The sequence below is a fragment of the Phyllostomus hastatus genome, unplaced genomic scaffold, assembly GCF_019186645.2.
Source record: "Phyllostomus hastatus isolate PE091 unplaced genomic scaffold, TTU_PhHast_1.1 phas_contig_34, whole genome shotgun sequence".
Taxonomy (NCBI): domain Eukaryota; kingdom Metazoa; phylum Chordata; class Mammalia; order Chiroptera; family Phyllostomidae; genus Phyllostomus; species Phyllostomus hastatus.
Genome location: NW_025333857.1, coordinates 54750635 through 54778597, shown reverse-complemented (window position 1 = coordinate 54778597; position 27963 = coordinate 54750635). Strand labels below are relative to the sequence as shown.

The window sequence follows — 27963 nt, the reverse complement described above, 5'->3', positions numbered from 1 at the left end:
TGGGGGAGAGGGGAGGTGTTGGGGGTGGGGGGATTGAGCAAAACAGGAAAAGGACCCATGGACACAGGCAACAGTGTGGTAACTGTGGGGGGGGGGAGGTCAAGGTGGAAGAGGATATAAAGGGAATAAATGGTAATGGAAAAATACAATAAAAATAAACTATAAATAAAAAATAAAACAAAAATGATTAAAAATCCGTTTGACAACGGATCAATATCCAAGATATATAAAGAATTCCTACAATTAACTATAAAAAGACAAATCCAATAAAATACGGGCAAAAGATGTGAAAAGGCACTTTACAGAGGAAGATAAACAAACGGCCAATAAGCACACACAAAAAGTGCTCTACATCATTAAACATCAGAGCAAATTAAAACCATAAACATCACAGCCACGCACTGAAAATGGACGAAATTAAAATATTTGACAACACTAACCCTTTGTTAGGATGTCGAGCAACTGAAACTGGAGTATAAAATGGCACAACCATTTGGGGGGAAAAAAGCCTAGCAGTATCTTTTTTTATGAAACTAAACATAATTGTACATCTAGGTCTTTGCCCAAAGGAAATAAAAACATACCTTCACGTAAAGATCTGTACAGAAATGTTCTCAGTGCCTTATTCAGAATATCCTGAACTAGGAAGAGCCCTGCTGTGCATCAACAGGCTAAACAAACTGGCACATTCACATAGTAGAATGCTACCAAGCAATTAAAAAGGAACAAACTACTGGTAAGTGCAGCAAGATAAATGAATTTCAAAAACATTATGCGGAGTTTGAAAAAAGTCATGCAAAAGAGAACACATTGCATGATTTTATTTATATTTAGTTGGGGAGAGAGGGTAACTGGAAAGGAACTTCCTGAGGTGCCAGTAATGCTCTGTATCTTGATAGGAGTTTAGGGTATATAGTTTGTATGCATGTGTCAAAATCCTTTAAATGAACACTTACAATTTATAGATTTCAATCTATGCAAATTTTACCTGAAGAGAAAAAAACTGTAAAAATAAAAATAGATTCTATTAAAGATATGTCTGTTAAACAAGAGTGAGCAGCCTAAAATAATTTAAAAACTACAAGAGTGAAATTGTACTTAACAAGAAAAATAACTTCATGCCCTGGCTAGTGTGGCTGAGTGGACTGAGTGCTGCTGGCCTGCAAACCAGAATCACTGGTTCAGTTCCTAGGCAGAGTACATGCCTGGGTTGCAGGCCAAGTCCCCCTGTAGGGGGCGCATGAGAGGCAACCACACATTGATGTTTCTCTTTCTCCTTACCTTCCCCTCTCTCTAAAAATAAATAAATAAAATCTTTAAAAACAAAAGAAAATGAAATTCCGTTTTTGGAAAAAAATATGATCTGACTCAAGTTTACGAAGAAACAGAATGACCCTTAAACTTACAAGTCTGCCTGGCTGCTCCCTTCAAGTCTCATTATACTCATTTCTAACAGACAGGCCTTCTCGAGCAATCCTATTTAACATCCCCAACTCCATTACTTTACATCCTTGTATCCTGCTTAATATTTATTCATGACCTTTAGTATCACCCTACGAACACATTTGTTTATTATATGTCTCTCCACCAGTGGAATATAAACTCCAAGAGAGCAGTGGGGGAAGAGGACATTCTCCAACACATTATTTCATTCCCAATATATCACTCAGTTGTAATCAGTTTGTGATTTGAAGTAGATTTTAATGAAATGGTGTTAGGCCTTAAAAAAAAAGAACAAAAAAATACACTAAAGAGAAAAAGTCTCTCCTCTTCACTCATTCTTTACTTTTTGGCCTCTGCCTATAGGAAAGCTGGAATTTCGACTGAAATACACCCATTCCACACTTTTGGCTCCTCTCCAGCCTTCGCCCTCAGCAAAAAAGAGTAACTAATCTAATACATCAGAATTTGATATTAATTTGGCCACATTTTATTAGAGTGTGAGATCACTGAGTTAAGCCAGTCCATGTCCTTGTCAGCTTGTTTCTTATGTAAGATCTACCAGGTCTTGACTTTCTCAGTACTACCAATAATTGGTTGTGTTAAGCTAGTGAACAGGCCTCATATGAGCTACACATTGGGTAAGGAGTCTAACAATTTGCTTTGCAAAGCTAGGCGAGTCTCTAGGCAGCATGGGTAGATTCAGGGTGGGAGGTTTCAGGCCTAAGCCATGATCTCCAGTACATGAATTAAAGGTTTCAGGAAGCTTGCACAGACTTTAAACGTTTGTAGCAATATCCCATTTGGACAGTAATCATTCAGTATATGCTCTATCAATCAAAACACCAGATAGTTCTGAATCCTAACTCAAGAAAAACATTTTTTTTAAATCACAAAAATACTCCATTGGTGCTAAATAACTTATTTTAATAAATTTGTATTTAATACAAGATTTTAACTATAGTCAAACCCAAATTTCAAAATTAAGTCAACAATTAGTAACATGTTAATTTTGAACAGTTCTTAACTACAAGAGTATCAAATATAATAAAGAATTTTAAATATTTAATGTCTTAGCACAATACTAAAAATAAACTTCTTAGCATCCAAAAGCTGTCAAAGGTTCTACCCGCTACAAAAAAATTTTCTTTAGCAAGTAAAAGTATAGTCCCTGCTGGTGTCTATATGTGTTAAAAAATGTTTTTAAGCTAACAAAAACAAACAATCAAAAAGAAGCCTTCTAATTGTATTGTGATTTGAGTACTTCTTAGCCATCCAAAAATGTCTGATACATACTAACTCTTTGCAGGTCAGCAGATTCATAGTCTGGATAGAAGAAATGTCAGTCACAGAGTTTTAAAGTTCTAACTGAACTTTTAAACTATAAAATAAAGCAAGAAATCTAGTAGGAACCAGATTTAATGTCATCATTCTTCACTCTAATGGAATACCATAGAGATTGTAGCTGGTTACTGCCAAAGGCCCAAGGACAACTATCAGAGCTAAGCATTTTCACATAAGGGTATTATTTTTAATTTAAAGTAAAATTAATAATATATACATGTACATACAGATTAAAACATAACATAAACATATGCAAACTAGTCAGAGACATTTTAAGTAGAAAACTAAAAAGTTCCCATTAAAAAAGAGACATACAGGGAAAATTTTTAAATTGAAATAATACTTTGCTTTGAATCATTAAGGTGATACTGCCATCAATGTATTCAAACCAAAGGTCAGAAAGAAGAGTACGTAAATTGCTGAGAATAATTTCTCCTACAGTTAAAAATAAATTTCTAAAAAGAGAGAAAGCATAAGCTCCTCAAATAAAACTTACAAAGAAAAACACAGGATTAGTAATGTATTAAAAATTACACCCCTGATTTTCTTTTGAGGAAAAAGAAACAGTATAAACAAGGACAGTATGAAATAGTCTTCAAGATTCAGACTAATACTCTGACCTCATTGAAAAAAACTACTAAAAAAATTAATAAAACTTCAGATATTTCCATTTAATGTGAACAAAATATACAATTTTTTTATATCTGAAATACAAACTAGTAACTTTTTTTCATTTGTAATATAAAGTGATTTAGGTAAAGTTTACTCTTCCCAGTGTTCAAAATTAAACAGGAATTGTTTTCTACATCTAGAAATTATAGGATAATGTGAATTAGAAGTTTAATGTTGCTGAACTGAAACTCAAATAGATTAAAAAATATCTAAATAAAACAAAAGGGCTTTAATTTTTGTAATTTTACAATGATAGTAGGTTTATTTTCTCTGACATAAAAACATCTAGCCTGCTTTTATCAATATAAAACTATAAAATAACCACAATAAAATATTTTTGTATAACTTAGAAAAACAGTTTCACATGATACACTCACAACACTCAAGAATTACAATCTGGAAAGGGAGAGTCTCCCTGAAATAGAAAGTTGTTCTTTTTTTTTGTCACCTCCATTCCTTACATATAATCTTTATTTCACATCATTTACAATAGAAATATTTATCACAATCTGACAGGTAGAGAAAAAAATTTTTGCCTTCTAAAACTCATGAAGTAAATTAATCAGTCTTCTTAGTATGTTTCTTTTTAACTTTATCTGAAGTACCAGCTATAGATTTTGAGGTCAATGAACCAGAACCTCTGGAAGATGATTTTATTTCACTTTTCTTTTCATATGATGAGAATTGCTGCTGCCAGCCAAATAATATCCATCTCAATGCGTCCTCTAAAGGAGCAAAAGGCACAGTAGCAGTCTCTGTAATCATCATGATTATCTGTAAAAAAAAAAACAAAGTCAATTTTGAATTTACATACAAATGTTTCCTTTCTCAAAACTGAGAGGGAAAGGTTTTAGAAAAGGGAGAAAAATTCAAAATGTGGTTTTTTTATTTAGGTATAATTGACATATAACATGATGTTAGTTTCAGGTGAACAACATATGATTCCATATATGTATATACTGCAAAATGACCACAATTAGTCTAGTTAATATCCACTACCACACAGCTAAAAAAATTTTTTTCTTATGAGAATTTTTAAGATCTCTCTTAGCAACTTTCAAATATTCAATATAGTATTATCAACTACAGTCACCGTGCTGTACATTATAGCCCAATGATTTAATTTATAACTGGAAGTTTGCACCTTTTGACCTCCTTCATCCATCTGCTCCACCACCACACCCTGCCCCCAGCAACCACCAATCTCTCTTCTCTGTATCTATGAACTTGCAGGGGTTTTTTCAATTCTACTTAGTCTTTGTCGTATTTTTCCCATTACCATTTGGTCCCCTTATACCCTCCATCCCCCAGCAAGCACCACATTGTTGTCCATGTCCACGAGTCTGTTCTCCTTTTTGCTCAATCACTCTACCCACTATCCTCCTCACCCATAGCTGTCATCCTGCTCTCCATCTATGAGTCTATCCCCATTTTCCTTGTTAGTTCAGTTTGTTCATTAGATCCCACTTATGAGTGAAATCATGTGGTATTTGTCTTTCTCTGACAGGCTTATTTCATTTAGCATAATGTTCTCCAGGTCCATCCATACTGTTGCAAAGGATAAAATTTTCTTTTTTATGGCCAAGTAGAATTCCATTGTGTAAATGTCCCATAGTTGTTTTATCCACTCATCTATCGATGGACACAGGCTGCTTACATATCTTGGTGATTGTAAATAATGCTGCAATGAACATGGGGGTGCTTATGTTCTTTCAAATTAGTGTTTAGGGTTCCTTTGGATATATTTCCTCAAATGGGATCACTGGGTCAAAAGGCAGATCTATTTTTAATTTTTTAAAGTATCTCCATACTGCTTTCCACAATGGCTGCATCAGTCTGCATTCCCACCAACAGTGCAAAGGGGTTCCCCTTTCTCCACATCCTCACCAGCACTTGTCGTTTGTTGATTTGTTGATGATTACCATTCTGACAGGTGTGAGATGGTATATCATTGTGCTTTTAATTTGCATTTCTCTTGATGATTAGTGACACTGAGCATCTTTTCAAATGTCTGTTGGCCAACTGTATGTCCTCCTTAGAGAAGTGTCTATTCAAGTCCTTTGCTCATTTTTTAATTGGGTAACTTATTTTTTTGGTGTTGACTTTTTAAGTACTTTATAAATTTTGGATATTGACCTCTTATCAGACATATAGGTGAATATGTGCTCCCATTCTATCAGTTGTCTTTTTATTTTGTTGTTGATTTCCTTTACAGTGCAAAAACTTTTTAGTTTGATGTAGTTCCATTTGTTTATTTTTTTCTTTTCTTTCCTTTGCCTGGGGAGATATAGCCAATAAAAAAAATGCTATGAACAGTATTCAAGATTTTGTTGCCTGTTTTCTTCTAGGATCTTTATGGTTTTAGGTAAAATATTTAAGTCTCTGATCTATTTTGAATTTAAACTTGTGTGTAGTTTAAGAAGGCAGTCTAGTTTCATTTTTCTGCACATATCTGTCCAATTTTCCCAACACCATTTATTGAATAAATTATCTTTAGCCCATTGTATGTGCTTGCTTCCTCTGTCAAATGTTAATTAACTATAAAGGTGTGGGTTTATTTCTGGGCTCTCTATTCTGTTCCATTGATCTATATGTCTGTTTTATGCCAGTATCTGTGGGACACCAGGAAAGCAATCTAAGAGGGAAATTCATACCATTACAGGCCTATCTCAAAAAAAAAGAAGAAAAAGCTCAAATAAACAATCTAACTTCACACTCAAAGTATCTTAAAAAAGAACAACAAACAAAGCATAAAGTGAGGAGAAGGAAAGAATAGATCAGAACAAAGTTAAATGAAATAGAGTCTAAAAAATGATACAAACGATCAATGAATCCAAGAGCTGGCTCTTTGAAAAGTTAAACAAGATTGACAAACCTTTAAACAGACTCGTCAAGAAAAAAAGAAAGGATCCAAATAAATAAAATCAAAGTGAAAGAGGAGAAATAACAGCTGACACCAAAGAAATACAAATGATTGTTAAGAAAATATTATGGAAAAAAGAAAGAAAATATTATGAACAATTATATGCCAACAAACTGGACAACCTGGATGAAACTGGTAAATTCCTAGAACATAAAATGTTCCAAAACTAAATCAGGAAGAATCAAGAGAATCTTAACAGACAGTTTACACATAGTGAAATTGAAGCAGTAATCAAAAACTTCCAACAAACAAAAGCTCTGGACCGGATGGTTTCACAGGTGAATTTTACCAAACAATCTAAGAACTAACACCTCTCCTGCTCAAACTATTTTATAAAATTCAAGAGGAGAGAAGATTTCCAAACACATTTTACAAGGCCAGTATTATCCAAATTCCAAAATCAGATAAAGAAAAACCACAAAGAAAATTATAGGCCAATATCTCTGATGATCACAGATGCTGAAATCCTCAACAAAACATTAGCATACTGAATACAACAATGCATCAAAAAGATCGTATGCCATGATCAAGTGGGATTTATTCCAGGAATGCAAGGTTGGTACAACATTCATAAATTGATAAAAGTGATTCACCACATAAACAAAATGAAGGATAAAAACCACATGATCATATCATTAGATGCAGAAAAGGCCCCTGATAAAATCCAGCATTGATTTATGATCAAAACTCTCAGCAAAATGGGAATAGAGGGAACATGCCTAAAGATAATGAAGGTCATATATGATAAACCCACTGCTGGCATCATACCCAATGGGCAAAAACTACAACTGTTCCCCTTAAGATCGGAAAAAAGACAGTGATGCTCACTTTCACCTCTCTTATTCAACATAGTACTAAAAATCCTAGCCACAGCAATCAGACAAAAAGAAGAAATAAAAGGAATCCATATTAGAAAGGAAGTAGTAAAACTGTCTTTATTCACAGATCATATGATACTGTACATAGAGAACTGCAAAGATTCCACCAAGAAACCATTAGAAAAATGAATTCAGTAAAGTAGGATACAAAATTAACATCCAGAAATCAGTTGCATTTTTATATGCCAATATTGAACTAACAGAGAGGGAAATTAAGAAAACAATTCCATTCACCACTGCTTCAAAAAGAATAACATACCTAGGTATACACCTAATCAATTGTGTAAAAGAACTATACTTGGAAAATTAAAGGACACTAAAGAAAGAAATGGAAGAAGATACAAATAACAGAGAGCACATACCATGTTTACGGATAGGAAGAATTGACAACATTAAAATATCCATACTACCAAAGCAATCTATAGATTCAATGCAATCCTATCAAGACTCCAATAATGTATTTCACAGAACTAGAATATCTCAAAAATGTATATGGAACCAGAAAAGGCTCCACATAGCAACAGCAACCCTGAGAAATAAGACCAAAGTTGGAGGAATCATGCCACCTAATATCAAACTATACTATAAGGCCATGGTAATCAAAACAGCATTTTGTTAAATTTCAGATTCCACATATAAGTGAAAACATACTGTATTTGTTTTTATTGTCTGACTTATTTCACTTAGCATAATGCCCTCAAGGTCCAATGCATGTTGTCACGAATGGCAGGATTTCATTCCTTTTTATGGCTAATAATATTCCATTGTATGCATATACTCCACATATTCATTTATCCACTGATGGACACTTCGATTGTTTTGATATCTTGTCTATTGTAAATAATGTTGCAATGAACATGGGGTGGCATAGATCTCTTTGACTTAGCACTTTCTCTTTCTTCGGACAAATATCCAGAAATAGAATACTAAATCATATGGTAGTTCTATTTTTAATTTTCTGAAGAACCTCCACACTTTTTTCCATAGTAGCTGTATCAATTTACATTTCCGCCAACAATGAGGGATTCCCTTTCCTCCATATCCTCACCCAGGCTTGTAATTTTTTGTCTTTTGATAATAGTCATTCTAACAGATGTGAAATGGTATCTTGTTGTGGTTTTGATTTGCATTTTCCTGACAATTAGTGATGTTGAGCATCTCTTCATGTACCTGTTGGCAGTGTGTGTATGTATTCAGGAATTTTGCCCATCTTTTAATTGGGTTATTTGGTTTTCTTGCTGAGTTGAATGAATTCTTTATACAGTGGTACCTCAGAACTCATCATTAATTCATTCCCAAACTCGTGACAAGTGTCGAAACTGAGCCCCAAGCAAGCAACGAATGATGAAGCATTTTCTTTTGCAGGGCAGCATGGGGACTCATGTAAGTTCTAGCAAGTGTAACAAGTCCCAAGCAAGTGTTGAGCACTGAAACATTCTTTTCTCATCAAAATACAACAAGTACAGGGTTTGACGAGTTCTGAAGCTGATGAGCAGTACCAAGGTATGACTGCACTTTTTAGATACTAACCCCTTATCAAACATGTGACATGCAAATATTTTCTCCCATTCAGTAGATTGTCTTTCCATTTTTGTTGATGGCTTCCCTTGCTGTGCAGGAGCTTTTCAGTTTGATGTAGTCTCACTTGTCTATTTTTGCCTTTGATGCCTGTTTTTGGTGTCAGATTCAAAAGATCATTGACAAGACTAATGTCAAGAAGCTTACTGCCTATGTCTTCTTCTAGAAGTTTTATGTTTTCTGATCTTCTGTTCAAGTTTCAAAACCATTTTGAGTTGACTTTTGTGTATGGTGTGAGACAAGGATCCAGTTTCATTTTTTTTTAATATGTGACTATCCAGTTCTCCCAACACCATTTATTAAAGAGACTGCCTTCTTTGGCATAAATTAATTGACCACATGTATGCGCATTTATTTCTAGGTTATCAATTCTGTTCCACTGTTCTATGTGTCTGTTTTTACACAGATACCATACAGTTTTGATTACTATTACTTTGTAATATAGTTTGAAGTCAGGGAGTGCCATGCCTCTAGCTATGTTTTTCTTTCTCAAGATTGCTTTGGCTATTTGGGGTCTTCTGTAGTTCCATACAAATTTTAAGATTTTTTTTGTTCCAGTTCTGTGAAAATGCCATTGGAATTTTGTTGGGGATTACATTAAATCTGTAGATTGCTTTCAGTGATGTGGACATTCTACTGATATTAATTCTTCTAATCCATGACAACAGAATGAACACTTTTCCATTACTTATGTCTTCAATTTTATTCTTTCATGTTTTCAGTATACAGGTCTTTCACCTCCTTGATTAAATTTATTCCTAGGTATTTTATTATTTTTATTAAAATGGTGTCATTTTCTTAATTTCTCTTTGTAATAGTTATTTATGTACAGAAATGCATCAGATTTTTGTATATTGACTTTGTATCCTGCAACTTTACTGAATTTATTAATTCTAAGAGTTTTTTGGTACAGTCTTCAGGGTTTTCTATATGTTATATATCATCTGCAAATAGAGGCAGTTTTACTTCCATATATAGCTTTTATTAGGTTAAGTACATTTCCCTACACCAGCTTTCTTGAGAGTTTTTATTATAAATGGATGTTGCATTTTGTCAAATGCTTTTACTCTATCTGTTGAGATAACTATATGATTTTTATCTTCCATTTTCGTAATATGTTGGTAATGTATCACAGTGATTGATTTGCCATTGTTGACCCATCATTATATTCCTTACTATAAATCCCACTTTATCATGTTCTATAATACTTTTAATGTATTATTGAATTCAGTTTGCTAATATTTTGTTGAGGATTCCTGTGTTTATGTTCATCAGGGATATTGGCCTGTAATAGTTTTCTTGAGGAGACCTCATCTGGTTTAGTATCAGGGCAATACTGACTTTGTAAAATTAGTTTGGAAGCATTCCCTCCTCCTATTTTTTGGAAGATTTTCAGAGAACTGGTATTAATTTTCCTTTGATATTTGATAAAACTCATCAGTGAAGCAACTTGGTCTTTTTGGACTTTTGTTTGTTGGGAGGTTTTGATAACTGATTCAAAAATCTTCTTACTAGTAATTGGTCTGTTCAGATTTCGTATTTCTTCATGATTCAGTCTTGGTAAGTTGTATGTTTCTAGAAATTTACCAACTTCTGGGCTGTCAAATTTGTTGGTGTATAAGTACTCATAGCAGACTCTTAAGATCCTTTGTATTTCTGTGGTATCAGTTGTAATGTCTTCTCTTTCATTTCTGATTTTATTTGAGTTCTCTCTCTTTTTCCTTGTGAGTCTAGTAAAGATTTATTAATTTTAATTTTATCTTTTCAAAACATCAGCTCTTAGTTTCATATATCTTTCCTACTATCTTTTAGTCACTTTCAGTGATTTTTCAACCAATGTGCCACGAAAACTTTTTTTTAAAGATTTACTTATTTATTTATTTTTAGAGAGGGAAGGGAAGGAGAAAGAGAGAGAGAGAGAGAGAGACAGACAGACAGACAGACAGACAGACATCAATGTGCGGTTGCTGGGGGCCGTGACCTGCAACCTAGGCATGTACCCTGGCTGGGAATCGAACCTGCAATACTCCACAAAAACTTTTTAAATGTGCAATACCTGACTATTTAGTCAGATACAGTGATGACCTCTTTTCCCTTATATTGTGAAATAAAAAAATGACAACAGCCAACACAACAATAGCCGTTTGGTGTGAATGAATCAAAATTACCAGTATACCATTTTGTCAGATGAGCAAAAAATGTATTTTTGGTGTGCCACTGAATTTTAGTAATCAGTTTATGTGTGCCATGAGATGAAAAAAGTTGAAAACCACTGGTCTATTTCACTTATTTCAGCTCTAATCTTTGTTGTTTCCTTCCTTCTACTAACTGAGCCTCATTTTTTTCTAGCTCCTTGAGTTGTAAAGTTGTTTTACATTCTTTTGTTCCTTGAAGTATAAATTTATCCCTACAAATTTTCCTCTCAGAACTGCTTTTGCTCCACCCCGTATGTTTTGTTATGTTATATTTCCATGTTCCTTTGTACCAAAATACTTTTTGATTTTTCTTTTGACTCCTTGCTTGTTCAATACCATGTTGTTTAATCTCCACATATTTATGAATTTTCCAGTTTCCTTCTTGCAATTGATTTCTAGTTTCATACCGAGTAGGGTCAGAAAAGCAGCTTGATAGGATTTCAATTTTTTTTAATTTACTAGGACTGTGACCTAACATATAATCTATTCTGGAAAATGTTAAATGTATCCTTGAGATGAATGTGCATGTTATTGCTTTTATTTTTTTTATTGTCATTCAAGTACAATTGTCTCCATTTTCACCCCACCACACCCCCACCCCACCTAGCTTTGTCTATGTGTCCTTCACACGTGTTCCTTGATTCCCCCATTATCCTTTATTAACCCTCTCCCTCCTCTTTTCTGGTTACTGTCAGATGTTCATTTCAATGTCTCTGGTTGTATTTTGATTGCTTGTTTGTTTTGTTGATTAGGTTCCACTTATAGGTGAGATCATATGGTCTTTCTCCTTTTCACCATCTGGCTTATTTCACTAAGCATAAGACTCAACTTTCATCCATGCTGTTGCAAGTGGTAGGAGCTCCTTCTTTCTGCTGCATAGTATTCCATTGTGTATATGTACCACAGTTATTTGATCCACTCATTTACTGATGGGCACTTAGGTTGCTTCCAGCACTTGGCTATTGTGAATTGTGCTGCTACAAACATTGGCCTGCCTAGGATCTTTTGAATGGTGTTTCAGGATTCTTAGGGTATAAACCCCAGTGGTACTGTTGGGTCAAAATGCAGTTCCATTTTTAGTTTTCTGAGGAAATTCCATACTGTTTTTCACAGTGGCTGCATCAGTCTGCATTCCCACCATCAGTGCACTGGGGTCCCTTTTCACCACAATCTCTCCAGCACTTGTTGTTTGTTGATTTGTTTATGATGGCCATTCTCACCAGTATGAAGTGGTATCTCACTGTAGTTTTAATTTGCATCTCTCTGATAGCTAGTGATGCTGAGCATCTTTTCATATGTCTTTGGGCCCTCTCTATGTCCTCCTTGGAGAATTGTCTATTCAAGTCCTTTGCCGATTTATTAATTGGGTTGTTTGTCTTCCTAGAGTGGAGTCATGTGAGTTCTTTATATAATTTGTAGATCAAACTCTTGTCTGAGGTATCATTTGCAAACATGTTTTCCGACATGGTTGGTTCACTTTTCATTTCAGTGCTGTTTTCTTCAGCCATGTGAAGCTTTTTATTTTGATGAGATCCCGTATGTTTATTCTTTCCTTTATGTCTCTTGCTCTAGGACGGCGGTATCAAACTCATTTTCACTGGGGACCACATCAGCCTCACAGTTGCCTTCAAAGAGCCAAATGCAATTTTAGAACTGTATAAATGTAACTACTCCTTAACCAGGGTCAAGGAACTTTATATTCGGCCCTTTGAAGGCAACTAGGAGGCTGATGTGGCCCCTGGTGAAAATGAGTCTGACATCCCTGCTCTAGGGGACACATCGGTGAAAATATTACTGCATGGAATATCTGAGATTTTCCTTCCTATGTTCTCCTCTAGGATTTTTATGGTGTTACAACTTATATTTAAGTCTTTTATCCATCTAGAATTTATATTTGTGTATGGTATAAGTTGGATGGTAAGTTTCATTTTTTTGCATGTAGCTGTCCAGATCTCCCAACACCATTTGTTGAAGAGGCTATTTTTACTCTATTTTATGCTTCTGCCCCCTCTGTCAAATATTAATTGACCATAAAGACTTGGGTTTATTATCTGGGCTCTCTATTCTGTTCCATTGGTCTGTGTGTCTATTCCTGTGACAGTAGCATACTGTTTTGATTACAGTGGCCTTGTAATATAGTTTGATATCAGGTATTGTGATCTCTCCTACTTTGTTCTTCTTTCTCAAAATTGCCGCAGCTATTTGGGGTCATTGATGGTTCCATGTATGCTACTGCTTTTAAATGGAGTGGTGTATATATCTTGTTAAGGTCATATAGGCTAATGTGTCATTTAAGGCCAATGTTTCCTTTTGATTTTCTGTCTGGATTATCTATCTGTTGATATAAGTGAAGCATTTAAGTTCCCTAAGATTACTGTATTGCGATATATATCTCCTCCCTTTAGGTTTGTTTATATATGCTTTATACATTTAGGTGCTCCTATTTTGGCTGCATAAACATTTATGTTATACCCTCTTGCTGACTGACCCCTTTATCATTAAGTAATGCCCCTCTTTATCTCTTAATCCAGTCTTTGTTTTAAAGTCTATTTTGTCTACCCCAGCTTTCTTTTGGTTTCCATTTCCAAGGAACACTTTTTCCCATCCCTCCACTTTCAGTCTGTGTGTGTCCTTACATCTGAAGTGAGTCTCTTGTAGGTAGTATATACATGGGTCTCATTTTTTAACCCATTCAGCCACTCAAAGTCTTTTGATTACAGAATTTAGTCCATTTACACGTAAAGTAATCAATGACAGGTATGTACTTATAATCACTTAGTTCATTGTTTTCTGGCTGCTTTGTAATTCCTCTGTTCCTTTCTTCTTTTCTTCCCTTATGGCTTGGTGACTTTATTTAATGGTATGCTAATATTCTTCTGAGACCATCTTTTGTATATCTATTATTGGTTTTTGCTCTGTGGTTACCATGAGGCTTATACCTAACAACTTACATTTATAACAGTCTATTTTAAATTGAAAACAACTTAAGTTGGAACACATTCTAAAGCTCTACATTTGTACTCTGCCCTATCATACTTATGTTTTTGATGTCCCATCTTACATTTTTTTATCTTATGTGTCCCTTAATCAATAGTTATTTTTCCTTTTGTCTTTTAACCTTCATACTAGCTTCAAAAATGAATAATCAACTACCTTCTCCATATATTCACCCTTATTGAGATATAAGGTTTTACGTTTTCTTGTTACTTATAGTACCCTTCCTTTTCTGCTTAAAGAAGCCCTTTTAATATTTCTTGTAAGACTGATCTAATAATGATAAATTCCTTTAGCTTTTGCTTGTCTGGAAAACTCTTTATCCCTCTTTCAATTCTGAATGATAAGTTTGCCAAGTAAAGTATTCTTGGTTAAACTTTTTTTTCTTTCAGCACTTTGAACATATTGTGCCACTACTCTGGCCTGCAAAGATCTTGTTAATAAATCCGTGAGTAATGTGGGGTTTCCCTAATACATAACTAGTTGTCTTCTTCTTGCTCCTTTTAAGATGTTCTCCTTGTCTTTAACTTTTGACATTTTAATTATAATGTGTCTTGGTTTAGGTCTCTTTGGGTTTCTCTTATTTGGAAGTCTCTAAGCTTCCTGTATGTCTCTTTCCTTCCCCCCTTAGGGAATTTTTTGGCCATTATTTCTTCAGATAAGTTTTCTGGCCCCTTCTTTCTCTCTTTTCCTTTTCTCCTCTCATTAAATTTTGTTTAATGAGTCTCAAAATTCTGTGACAGATTTTTGGTCATGTTGTCCATTAAACAGTACTGATTTTAAAAACTAATAACTTAAAAACTGCCACACTTTGCCCTGGCTGGCATAGTTCAGTGGATTGAGCACGGACTGCGAACCAAAGTGTCACAGGTTCGATTCCCAGTCAGGGTACATGCCTGGGTTGCAGGCCATGACCCCCAGCAACCGCACATTGATGTTTCTCTCTCTCTCTCTATCTCCCTCCCTTTTCTCTCTAAAAATAAATAAAAAATAAAATCTTAAAAAAAAAAACCTGCCACACTGAAAAACTGACACCTATATTGAGGATATGAGTCTGCCTGATGTTGTCTCATAAGTACCATAAGCTACCCTTGTTTTTCTTTATTCTTTTTACTTTTCTGATAGGATGAGTTCCACTTCCCTGTCTTTGAGTTCACTGATCCTTTCTTCTGCTTCATCTAGTCTGCTGCTGAATCCCTGTAGTGCATTTTTTTCAGTTCAGTTACTGTGACTTCTATTTGATATTTTCTTATATTTTCTATTTCCTTTGTTGAAGTTCTCACTGTGTTCAAAATGTATTCTTAGTTTAATCTTCAACAAAGGCAAACTAAGCTGGACTCTGGAAAATCTCTGTTCTCTATAAATTTGTACTTAATGGGTGGAAAAGAAAGTAACTCATTAACATAATATAAAGTAACATATTTTTAGAATTCCAAATAAGCAGTATAACCACAAAATGCAATTAGTATTCAAAGGAAATGAGATAAAATATAATCTACAGTCTACCTATCATTACTATGCACTTAACATGTCCCAGAACTGTGATAAGTATTTTATAATACCTTATCCTCTTTAAATTGAATCCAACAACTATTCTATTATTGCTCTCATTATATAGATGTGGAACTGATGCTCTGACAGGTTAAGCAACTTGCCCAAAGTCACAGAGCTAAATATTTAAGTGGAAAAAGCAGTTTGTAACACCGAGATTTTGAGTTTAACCACTAAACATACTGCTGCATCCTATCATAATCTCAAGTCACAGACTTTCAATGAATTGCAGAGTACTGCCACTAGGAGGTACTGTAGAAAGTTTCTAATCATCAAATTTTTCCACATATATTTATATATGTAAGCAACCAAGACATTGAGAGGTGGAATGAAAAGTGCTACCCAATCCTTCATTTGGCAAAGTACACTGTTCAGAGATGTTCAGATTTGCTGAAGAAATTAGATTGGTATCAAAACAGATCTGAGAAAGAACTTTAAGGACTAAAATGGTTCCAAAAAGCCCATGAATTTCCAAGTATCAATTCCTCCAGCATATCTCAGATAATGAATCAAACTAGAAATTTTGAAATCAAATTTTCATAAGAGGCTCCAGATAACCTACTTGCTTAAAGACAAAAGAACCAAGAACAAATTCTTATTAACTACAATACAGTGTAAGCAATGGAGAGCTGGAGACTATGTCTATGTAAGAGAAATGAATAAATAAAAATGCATACTTTGCAATTATTAATAGTAATTAATAAAAATATGGAAAAAATTCTTAAAGTATACTGTTAAGTGAAAATGAGACAAAGAGCTATAATATACTACTATCATTATATAAATTAAAATGCATGCACACACAACACTTGAATACACTAAGTAACACTGAGGTGTACACTTTGATATAGTTGATTTTGTTATGTGAATTTGACTTCAATAAAAATAAAGAAAATAGAATTTTTTTGCATGCACATGGACATCAGGCCAGCCATTACTAAAGAGCTTGTATCAGACATCAGACTCAATTCTTCACCAAAATCAATATAAAAGACAAAAATATATAAAACCGTTAAAAGGCACTGGAGAACCACCAGTACAGGAAGATCCCGATGAGGTATGATCCCTAAGAGAAAGGATGCTGAATAGGTAAACTCCACATTCACCCTTGACTTTTTCTTTAAGGATATGTGTCCATTCACAGCATAGAGAAATAAAAAGTGGAAGTCCCAAATGGACTAAAGAGACTAAGGCTGGAGTCTGAGAAGGCCAAAACATCTAGGATTTGAGGGCAGTACAGCTCAAAGAGGAAGACATCACATGGAAATGAGTGCAAAAATCCTTGCATAATCTGCTGTAGAGGAGTTTATCAATCCTAAACTGTGTAAGCATAGGAAGTGATTTCAAAACCTAGTTCACAGCAACAGCTGGGATGCCAAAGAGCTGAGCAGACACTTCAGCAGCCAGCTGCTTAGTTCTGGGAAGATAGGTTGAAGTTCACAGTCAGGCTAGGTGGAACTGCTCAGGGATGCACTTCAGACTTAAACTGACCCAAAAGGGGCACATTCTAGAAGACAAATCTGAAATATTGAATAGAACGGCACTAACAAAGTGTAAAACCAACTATCAGTGGGACTTAAATATCTGCTTGTTCATTATATCTGGCTGCCAGAAGAGAACTGAATGTAGTCCCTGCCCTTACAGACCCTAAAAACTAATCAAAGACAAGCAAGTAAATCAGTAGTTACAGATCTAGTGCAAAGAAAGTACAATAATAGAGGTTTGCCTAGAAACATTTAAGTACAGGATATAGATTTGGAAGTCATTATCATACAAATATAAGGTAAAGGCACAAATATGAATGTGGTCATCAGGGGGAGAATACAGAATGAGAAGAATCTAAATATAATGTTAACCTCCATATTTATGCTATTAATGCCATTAAGATGGTAAGGTCTACGAAAAACTTCCCTGTATCTGGAATAAATAGTTTCAGTAAGATGTGCTAGCAAAATTATCCTGGCTTCATGGACTGCCAATAAAAGATAAAAACAATGGCCCACTGTCAGGAAAACAGCATTATTTTAAACAAAATCCAAAAGAAAAGAATGCCAGGATCTAAAGCATTTCCTGAGAACGTGAACTATAGTATTTTTCAATTCGAGTGTTTTAATAGAAGCTTTCCTCCCTGTGGAGTCATCACTCAGCTGAGAAGTATTGCCAGCATCAGGAGTTGCTGCTGAAAGTTCAAGGATGGACTTCTGTGCGTTCAGCCTCTAATGAGGCCTTGATTCAGCAATGTGATACAAATAAAATGGTAACACATGGAATGAACCTTCATTCTTTCACAAATAAAATATAAAACTATCTCCTTATTTAGCAAGGTATTAAAAGGACAAGCATATTACCTAAATTAAATTGCATTGATTCCAAGGTCTCTTGCTTAAAAAGGGAAGAAAATGAAAGTTAAATCCCTAAAAACAATCTGACATTTATAACATACCCTAAAATACAAATTAATTCAAGTGAAGAAACTGTTTAAAGTTCTGTCACATTCTCTACATAATACCTCATTTCAAAATGCCCAGAAAAATGTGGCATAATATGTAAGTCCCTTAAGTACACAAATGGTAATTAGGCCCTATTATATCCTCTACAGTGCCTAGCACTGACAGTACAATGAATAAACAGAACTTCCACCTCACAAAAATAATTCAAAGACTATTACAATATGCTTATATTGTATGTCTATATATCTATACATCTATACAAGCAAAACTTAATTAATCTCTCTCTCCACCCAAAACATACTTCTGTCTCCAAATGCCCAAATCCAAATAATCCTTTGCAGTGCGACTCAACTGTCTAAGCCTTCTTCAGTGCCCTCCAGTGAAAGTCACCTTGCTCTGTAATAAATTCCTAACTGCACATAGCATATTCAACCACATTTTCTGGTTACTCTTTGCTCTATTCATTAGTGATGTCATTCGTTCAGACATCAATAATTGTTAATCTAAATGACTGTCAAATAAATTAAAATCTTAAGATTTCCATTTTTATAAATGTTCTTTTCAATAAGCTGGGTAAAAATTGTTCCTCTGGTAGTACAGTCCTAGTAAGTAATTATGGGAAAATTAAATACAGAGAGGCCTATGAAAAAGCATTTTGGTCATTTGTCAGTCAGTCAACAAATATATATTAAAAATCTACTATGTGCACTGGATACAGTGCTAGGGATGCAATGATTAATTAAACAAAATTAGTACCTATCCTCACAAAGTTTAAAAGTATATATACATGTATCATATGTCTTTTCAGACAGTAAATCTTGAGGACAGCGTTTTGATCTATTCAAATATCATATATCCATTTGTATCCTGCCCTGCAGAGGTCTAATATCACTATACCTATCATTAGAGACAGAAAAAGCATTCACTAAAGTCCAGCACACATTTATGACAAAAACTCTCAGCAAAGTGGGAACAGAGGGATCACACCTCAACAAAATAAGGGCCATATATGACAAACCTACAGCCAGCATCATATTCAGTGGACAAAAACTACAAGCGTTCTACTTGAGATCGGGAACAAGAGAGGGATGTCCACTCTCATCACTTTTATTCACCATAGTTCTGCATGTCCCAGCCAGAGCAATCAGGCAAAAGAAAGAAATAAAGGGCATCCAAACTGGGAAGGAAGAAACAAAAGTGTTACTGTTTGCAGATGACATGATTCTTTCTATATAAAACTCTAAAGACTCTAACAAAAACACTATTAGAAGCAATGAGCAAATACAGCAAAGTTGCAATACGCAAAATCAATGTACAAAAATCTACTGCTTTTCTAATATGAACAATGGAACTTCAGAAATAGAAATAAAAAAAAACAATTCCTTTTGTAATTGCAACAAAAATCATAAAATACCTAAGAACTGAATTAAAAAGGATGTGAAAGCTCTATATCCTGAAATCTACAAAATATTATAAAAAGGATTGAAAAAGCCCTGGCTGGCATAGCTCAGTGGATTGAGCGCAGGCTGTGAACCAAAGCATCTCAGGTTCGATTCCCAGTCAGGGCACATGCCTGGGTTGCAGGCCACGGCACCCAACAACTGCACATTGATGTTTCTCTCTCTCTTTCTCCCTCCCTTCCCTCTCTAAAAATAAGTAAATATTTTTTTAAAAAGATTCTCTTCTTATCTTTAAAAAAAAAAAGGATTGAAAAAGATCCATAAAATGGAGAGATATTCTGTGTTTGATTGGAAGAATCAACATAGTTAAAATGTCTGCATTACTTAAAATAATATACAGATTTAAAGCAATCCTCATCAAAATCCCAATGTTATTTTTTAAAGAAATAGAACAAAAAAATCATCAGATTTGTGAAACCACGAAAGACCCCAAATAGCCAAAGCAATCCTGAGAAAAAAGAACAAAGCCAGAGGTATCACAGTGCCTGGCTTTAAATTATACTACAGAGCTACAATAATCAAAACAGCACGCTACTGGCAGAAAAACAGACACACAAACTAAAGGAACAGAATTGAAAGCCCAGAAATAAAACCACATGTATATGGGCAAATAATTTTTGACAAAGGAGCCAAAAAACAGACAATGAAGGAAAGAAAGCCTCTTCAATAAATGGTGCTGGGACAATTGGAAAGCCACATGCAAAAGAATTAAAATAGATTACAGTGTGTCCCATGTATAAAAAATTAATTCAAAATGGATCAATAACCTAAATATAAGATCTGAAACAATAAATTACATAGAAGAGAACACAGGTATGAAACTTATGGATCTTGGTTTTAGAGAGCATTTTATGAATTTGATTCGAAAGGCAAGGGAAGTAAAGGCAAAAAGAAATGAATGGAACTATATCAAACCAAAAAGCTTCTACACAAGAAAAACACTGCCAACAAAACAAATGGGAGATGATATTTGCAAACAACATCTCCACAAAGGGATTACTATCCAAAATATACAAAGAACTCACACAACTCAAAACCAAACAAATAATTCAGTTAAAAAATGGGCAGTTGCCCTGGCTGGTAAACTCAGGGGACTGAGTATGGACTACGAACCAAAGGGTCACCGGTTCGATTCCCAGTCACATGCCTGAGTTGCACGCCAGATCCCCAGTATGGGGTGCATGAGAATCAACCACACATTGATATTTCTCTCCTCTCTTTCTCTTTCTCTTCCCCTCTCTCTAAAAATGAATAAATAAAATCTTTAAATTTTTTTTAAAAAATGGGCAAAGAACCTGAACAGACACCTCTCCCAAGAAGACATACAAATGACCAACAGATATATGAAAAGATATTCAACATCACTAGCTTTTAGGGAAATGCAAATCAAAACTACGATGACATACCACCTCACACCTGCTAGAATGGCTATTATCAACAAGACAGGTAATAATAAGGGTTGGAGAGGTTGTGGAGATAAGGAACCCTCATTCTCTGCTGGTGGGAATATAAACTGGTACAGTCACTATGGAAAACTATATGGAGGTTTCTCAAAAAATTAACAATAGAGTTACCATATGACCCAGCAATCCCTCTTCTGGGTATCTACATGACAAACTCAAAAACATTTATTCACAAAAATATATGAACCCCTATGTTCATTGCAGCATTAGTCACAGTGGCCAAGACATGGAGATGACCAAAGCATCCTTTGATAGAGGACTGGATAAAGAAGATGTGGTACATATATACAATGGAGCACTACTCAGCCAAAGGAAAAGATGAAATACCACCATTTGCAACAACATGAATGGACCTTGAGAATACTATGCTAAGCAAAATAAGTCAGAGAGAGCTAAGAACTATATGACTTTGCTCATATGTGGGATATAAAACCAAAACTCATAGACCCAGACAACAGTGTGGTGGTTAGCACAGGGAAGGGAGTGGGGCGTATTAAAGGGTAAAGGAGGCCAAATACATGGTGATGGAACATGATGTGACTTTGGGTGGTGGGCACACAATGCAATACACGGGTCATGTATCACAGGAAAGTACACTTGAAACCTGCGTGATCTTGTTCACCCCAGCAGTATACAAAAAGGACACATCATGACTATGGGGTTTACCACAAAAATAAAAAATCCATATAACCATTTTTAAATCAATCAATGTAATCCACTATATTAAAGAATATAGGAGAAATCATATAAGTATCTTAACCCATGTGCAGAGATAACCATTTAATGGAATTTCATACCTATTCATGATAAAAATGCTCAGCACACTAGAAACAGAAGAAAATTTCCTCAACCCGATAAAGGGAATTTTCATATTAGCCAAAAGTAGAAGAATCCAAATATCCATCAACTGATGGATAAATAAAATATAATCCATGCAATGCAATATCCCTTAGCAATGAAAAGGAACAATATACTGATACACAGCACGACACAGATGAACCTACAAAACATTATGCTAGTGAAAGAAATCAGTCACAAGCCCACATATTGTGTGATTCCATTTACATAAAATGTCAGAATAGGCAGATTTATTAAACAAAGTAGATTAGTGGTTTCCTACAGCTGGGTCATTAAGGAGAAATGTGAAGTAACTGCTAATGAGTGTGAGGTTTCTTTTGGGGGTGATAAAAATATTTCAATATTGACTGGAGTGATGGTTATATAACTCTGTGATTGCACTTAAAACCACTGAATTATACACTTTAAATGGAAGAAGTGGATGGTATTTAAAATACATTTCAGTAAAGCTATTACAAAGAAATACATACGGCCCAAAATTTAAGGACTGGAAGAGGAAGGCACACGTGAAGAGATACTTGCAATATGTGAATTACCACCACATACCACCTCCACTGCAGAGACTACTGAAACAGAAATGAGGTGACTTGGTTCTAAGACATAAATTTGTAAAATATATACTGTGTCCTTTTAAGAATCTTTTTAAGAAGCCAAAAATATCTAGGCTGAGATAGAGGTAGCTACAAAATTCCTCTAGGCCTGAACAATAATCTTATTTGAAAATTAATTGTCTAGCTGTGAACAGGGAACAATATCTAATAATGGTAAGAATAACAATAATCAGAATTAGCCTCATGATACAGCTGCAAACAGAATTCATAAGATGTGTCAGACACTGTAACAGAATGACATACATCATCTCCAATCCTCTCAACACTCACATAATGAAGATGAGAAAGTTGGGATTCAGAGACAATTAGTGACTTGCCTATTCAGGAATCAGAGAGCAAAGCTAGGTGTGAACTTAAGACAATCTGTCTCTAAAAGATATGACCTTATATCATACTACCCTCCAATTTTCAAGAAGGTATAAAGCTTCAAAGCAGACAAAAATAACAAAAGAGACTAGTCACAAATGTCCTAATATGGAATTTCAAAATTTTAAAGCTTAAACGAACCTCAGAGAACATCTACACAACCACCTCATTTTACAAATGAGACAACACTGTCTTTGCAGTCTCTGATCAGCCTTGGCTGTTCTTATTTCTACTACTTCCCAGCCTCCAATAGACTTTTAGGCTATCTGCAAGACTCTCCCGGTAGAACCGGCATAAATCAAATGAGGAATCACAGAAGAGCTAAGTTTCAGAAAGTCATGGATTTGCTGAATAAACTCCCCAAAATTCATGTTTTTAGACTGTAATAACAATAAAAATAAATAAATGTTCCTGTTACTTGCCTTGTATACAGAATTCTGGTAACACAGAATTTGTAATACTGATTTATTGCTGCTGTGAGCTCTTACCTTTGTGCCCACGAGAAACATGGTATAGAGGAACACAAGATTATGCTTTGGTATTGCCAGATGTTCAGTATGCTGAAATGTGAAGATAATTGACCCCAGCAGGGTTACTTTGGCAGGGCTGAAAATAAAATACACTTTAAGTCAGTAAGTATTAAACATGATCTATGTCTGTATTCTTCAGAGTACTCTACAAAGTAATAATTTAATGAGTTATTAATAGATGTAACACAAAAATGAGTTCTGTGACTATACTAATAAAGTTATGGAAATACTAAGCTATATAAAATTAAATACCTTTCTTGACAGCATAACATACCAGATTTTAGAATGTTCATACATACTGTGACCCTCTGATAAAGTACATTTCTATATGCAATATATCTGAAACATAGTTGATCACGTAACACTTTTTTACAAAAGAAGATCTGAACGTCCCATGTTCTACAGTGTAATCTGGGAAAAGTAGATTAGTCCTGAAAAACCTTACAATGCTAAGCAAAGCTCCTTGGGTGGGATGGGGAAAGGAAAAGAAAGCCCTGATTAGTATTTTCTCATTTCCATTGTGTAAATAGTCCCATCACAACCAGCTTCAGGCTGCCGTGTAAAATAGAGAGAAGTTATATACATAAAACAGTATGAGTTACCTCTAGCACATTATTTAACTAACTCCCGCACAGAATATTTGCATTAGGTCATATCTTAGTAAATTAATGCTGAACATGTAAAGTCTATGTTAATCTGTAAGTATGAAGCACTACTTTCATGTCATATATTTGCCATTTACTTAAAGCATCTCTCCATAATAGATCATTATCTAGCTCTTTATGATTACAACTATAAAAAGATAAACAAACTCTTAGAATGCCACACTGCAAAATATGACATTTAAAAGCCCCTACAAGCACTTTTATGGAAAAATAAGTTGTTAACTTAATTATTACAAGCTAAGAATTGAGTTCAAAACAGGGTTAGGTTTTGGCAACAGGAGTTTGGACTTTGCTTAACAATGATCAGGCAGCATTCCTGTTTTGGAAAAGTGGTCTAAACTTTTGACTGTGTATTTCTATTGATAAAAAAAGTATTTTAAGATGCTTCCTAAAATGTGTTTATAAATTAATTTGTAAATTATATGCATGGACAACTGTATTATAAAATGTACACGAAATTGGTATTTTAACAGGGTAAGATAAAAATCAAATGAAATTAGGTTTGTCTTAATGTCATTTTGCTACTGTGTGCTTCTAACAGTTTTGTTTCTGTGCCATAATGCCTCTTCACAGGCATCCTCTTAGCAAACACACATTCCATTCTGGATCGTGTTCTCTTATAGCATAAATCCAGAGACAATGAATATGATAAACGAGGATTATAGACAATAAATTGGGGCAGGGAATTGGAAAAGGGCTAGGATTTAGGAAAGTCAGTGAGATTGGTTAGGAAGATCAGGAAGCATTTAGAAAATTCTTATAGTAGTCCAGATGAAACTAGTAAATAAACTATCTGCTTCCAAAATACACTGGTAGAATAGGCATTGGATCACAGTTATAGGCATTCTGATTCGAAAAGGGAAAAAAACAGAAGAAGACAGTGGTCACCAGTCCCAGACAATTTCAAAATCCAGCAGGGCAAATTCCATTAGGATCTGAGGCCTGGGAATAATCCTCTATGGCTTGAGGCTGTGTCCTCTTGAGTCTGCAGTTCCAACCTGTGCAGTCCAGGCTCTGGCCTTTGCACCTCTGACTCCAGCCTGTGAGCCTGGCCTCAGGCCTCTAGGCACATAGCTCTCACCTTAAAGTCATTCTTCCCTTTCCTTGAAGGGTAGCACATGTTTGCAGCTGAGCAGTTTTATCAGCCTGTTTCCTGCCTGTACAATTTTGGGAATCTGACAGCATTCTTTTATTTCATCTTACCTCTGCCCCTTTCAGTCCAAGCTGGCAATGTTTCTAGTGATATAACATCTTCAAAGACCTTGTGGATCTCTGGTGTATGACACAGGACCCATGCCATTAGTCAAAAAGGTCCTTCACAGATCTTTTCTGGATAATCCCTCCTCTAGTCCTGGTGTCTGCTGTGATAGCTTAATGGGTCCATGTGTCACATGCCTAATGTCTTTAAACGCTAGCAAAAACTGTCCAGCAACACCCCTGACTTTCTTTTCACAGCAGGTTTTCCTAAGAATGACTCTCCTAATTTTAGCATCTTTTGCAATCTAGACTGGCTGAGAACTTCCTAAATTATCAAGTTTCAGTTTCCTTACTTAGCAGTTATTCCTTCAATTCAAACCTTTCCTCTCACACTTTGTAATAAGCGGCAAGGAAAAACCAATCCACACCTTCAACGCTTTGCTTCCAAATATCTTCAGCTAAATATCCAAGTTCACTGCTTACAAGTTATGCTTTCCACACTTCAGCTAAGTTTTCTGCCACTACATAAGTGAATCATCTCTCCAGTTTCTAATATCATGCTCCCCGTTTCCTTCTGAGCCCTCACCAGCACTCTAACATTCATATTTCTACCAACATTCTGTTTATGAAAATACATGTATTCTCTGAAACCAAATAGGCTTTCTCTGCTGTGCAAAAGTATTTGATAATAGATATGAAAACTTAAATACACACACATCCACAGAATATCATACTAGACAAAAATCATAGTTGCCTGACAACCTGTCAATCATTCATTCATCTAATATTTATTGAAGGTCTACTATGTGGTAGGTGCTTGGGATACAAAAACAATCAAAAAAGACAAAAATCCCTGTCCTTGGCCTCTTGTATTCTTTGAAGTGTGGGGGGAGCCAAAGGGAGAGGAGAATAAACACAATGAATAATTATACAATATGATAAACATTATACAAAAGAAAGAATAATAGAAGGAAATGTTCCAATTTTAAGCAGGATAGTCCTCACTGAGAAGGTGAGCTTTGAGAAAATACTTTGAGCAAAGTAGATAGGGAAGTAGATACCTGAGAAAAAAAATTCTAGGCAAAAAGAAAAGCTAGCATTAAACCAAACCACACCCGGCTTTTTCAAGAATCAAGTGCAGTGAACAAGGTAGTAAGAGCAGACTGGGTGTAGGGGAGAGCCATCTGGGAGAGCCATCTTGGAGGGCCATTTGGGGGAGTCACTGCAAGGTTTTGAACAGAGGAGAAATGCACTTTGACTCAGTTTTAAAGTCCCAAGAAATGGCTTATAAAAGATGTTTTCAACGAGAAGAATTTCCCCTTAATTACACTAATGCCTTATTTATAACTTAGTATCAACCAAAGCCTTCTTTGTTCTATTTCTCAACTACCTCATTAAAGCTTTAAGAAGCACTTTCCAAGTTAAATATCTTGGAATTTGTTGGTTCTCAAACATATACTTCATCATCCATACTGCTTCTCAACCTTCCTTTTTAATCCATTCTAACGAGACTATTTTCACATGAAGTCTTTCCTTGCCTTGCTTATTATAGCTGCTATTCCCTAAATCATCTTCTTCTTGAATTGTGGAAATAGTAACTGTACTTCTCTGTTTCATTTTCAGGTACATCAGGGATCCATTTGTGACTTAATTAATACTGGGCTAGTGTCTTTATAAAACATCTAACAGTCAGATTTCCTTGAGTGGACACAAAAGGTAGTTTGCATTGAACAAGTATAGAGTGGGTTATTTCCTCTCATCTTTTTCATATTGTTATATACGATTAAGTTTAACTTTCATTTTTAAAGCAACTAATAGGGCTTTAAAATAATGTACTGATTTGTTCTCATAAGCTTGACATTTTACTAAAAGAACTATGTAAATTTGAAATCTGGGCGGTTTCATTAATGAAAATGCCAAGAGACTGCGAGTGAGATTCATTTCCATCCAGAGAAGTCTGTGCCTATGTAATTCTCTCTCCATAAATTCATACTCTTCCCACAATTCTCTAACAATCTAGATGTTTTTGTTTGATTTCATTTCCTAAAGGGAAGAACCCAAAGATAAATAAATCCATATATATTTTAAAAATGACAGTTGAGAGATCAGACTTTTTGAAAGAATAAGGTTTTCTGGGGGTTTTCCCCATTATTGTAACTATTTATTTTTTTTGCCTATGTTTCATCCACACTTAGAATCCACAAAATGTTTTCAAAAAGAACTTTGGTGAAATCTAAGGACAAAAAGCCAGGTCTTAGTATAGTTGATACCAACTCACTAGGACATCTTCGGCCATTCATCAGCTTGTGGTCTCCAACCTCCTCTTACCAGCTGCTCAAAATTCGTGATTATGCTACCGCCTGCCCCTAAAAATAAGAAAATAAAACAAGAATATTTAGCCAAATTTTCTATAGAAAATATTTTAAACAAAGCCATATTACCTCCTGACTTATAATCCCAAGAGGATCCCCAAAATATAATTGAGCAAAAATATAATTTTGGGAAGAAGAAAAAAGTTGCCTTGTACATTTATGGTACTAACACTGTTGCAACCCTTCCCCTACACAATCACAGCAGCTGTCTATTACATGGTAATTAAGGTTAAAACTGGGTCCTCAGGCACAGAGATATAGCTAGAGGTTTGTTGCAAACCTGACAAATAAAATTCAGTGCTTTATCATTTCTTTCTCTGATATTAGTTATGGTTAAACACAGTAAAACAAGAGATTGGAGAAATCTGTTCAATTCCTACATACTAAAGAACTCAACAATAAAGGTAAGTAATGCA

The 27963-nt window shown here is 34.9% G+C and overlaps 1 protein-coding gene across 3 annotated transcripts in view; it reads right to left on the bottom strand.

Moving 5' to 3' along the window:
* Positions 1 to 3440: 3440 nt before the first annotated feature.
* TMEM38B (transmembrane protein 38B) overlaps positions 3441 to 27963 on the bottom strand; it is a 50013-nt gene continuing 25490 nt past the window's right edge. For all 3 annotated transcript variants that reach the window (XM_045840972.1, XM_045840970.1, XM_045840971.1), the window contains exons 4-6: positions 27454 to 27541; positions 23272 to 23389; positions 3441 to 4230 (exon numbers count right to left, since the gene is read on the bottom strand). In XM_045840972.1, coding sequence (XP_045696928.1) covers positions 4015 to 4230; positions 23272 to 23389; positions 27454 to 27541 — 422 coding nt within the window. In that variant the 3' untranslated portion in view covers positions 3441 to 4014. The remainder of the gene's footprint in view (positions 4231 to 23271; positions 23390 to 27453; positions 27542 to 27963) is intronic.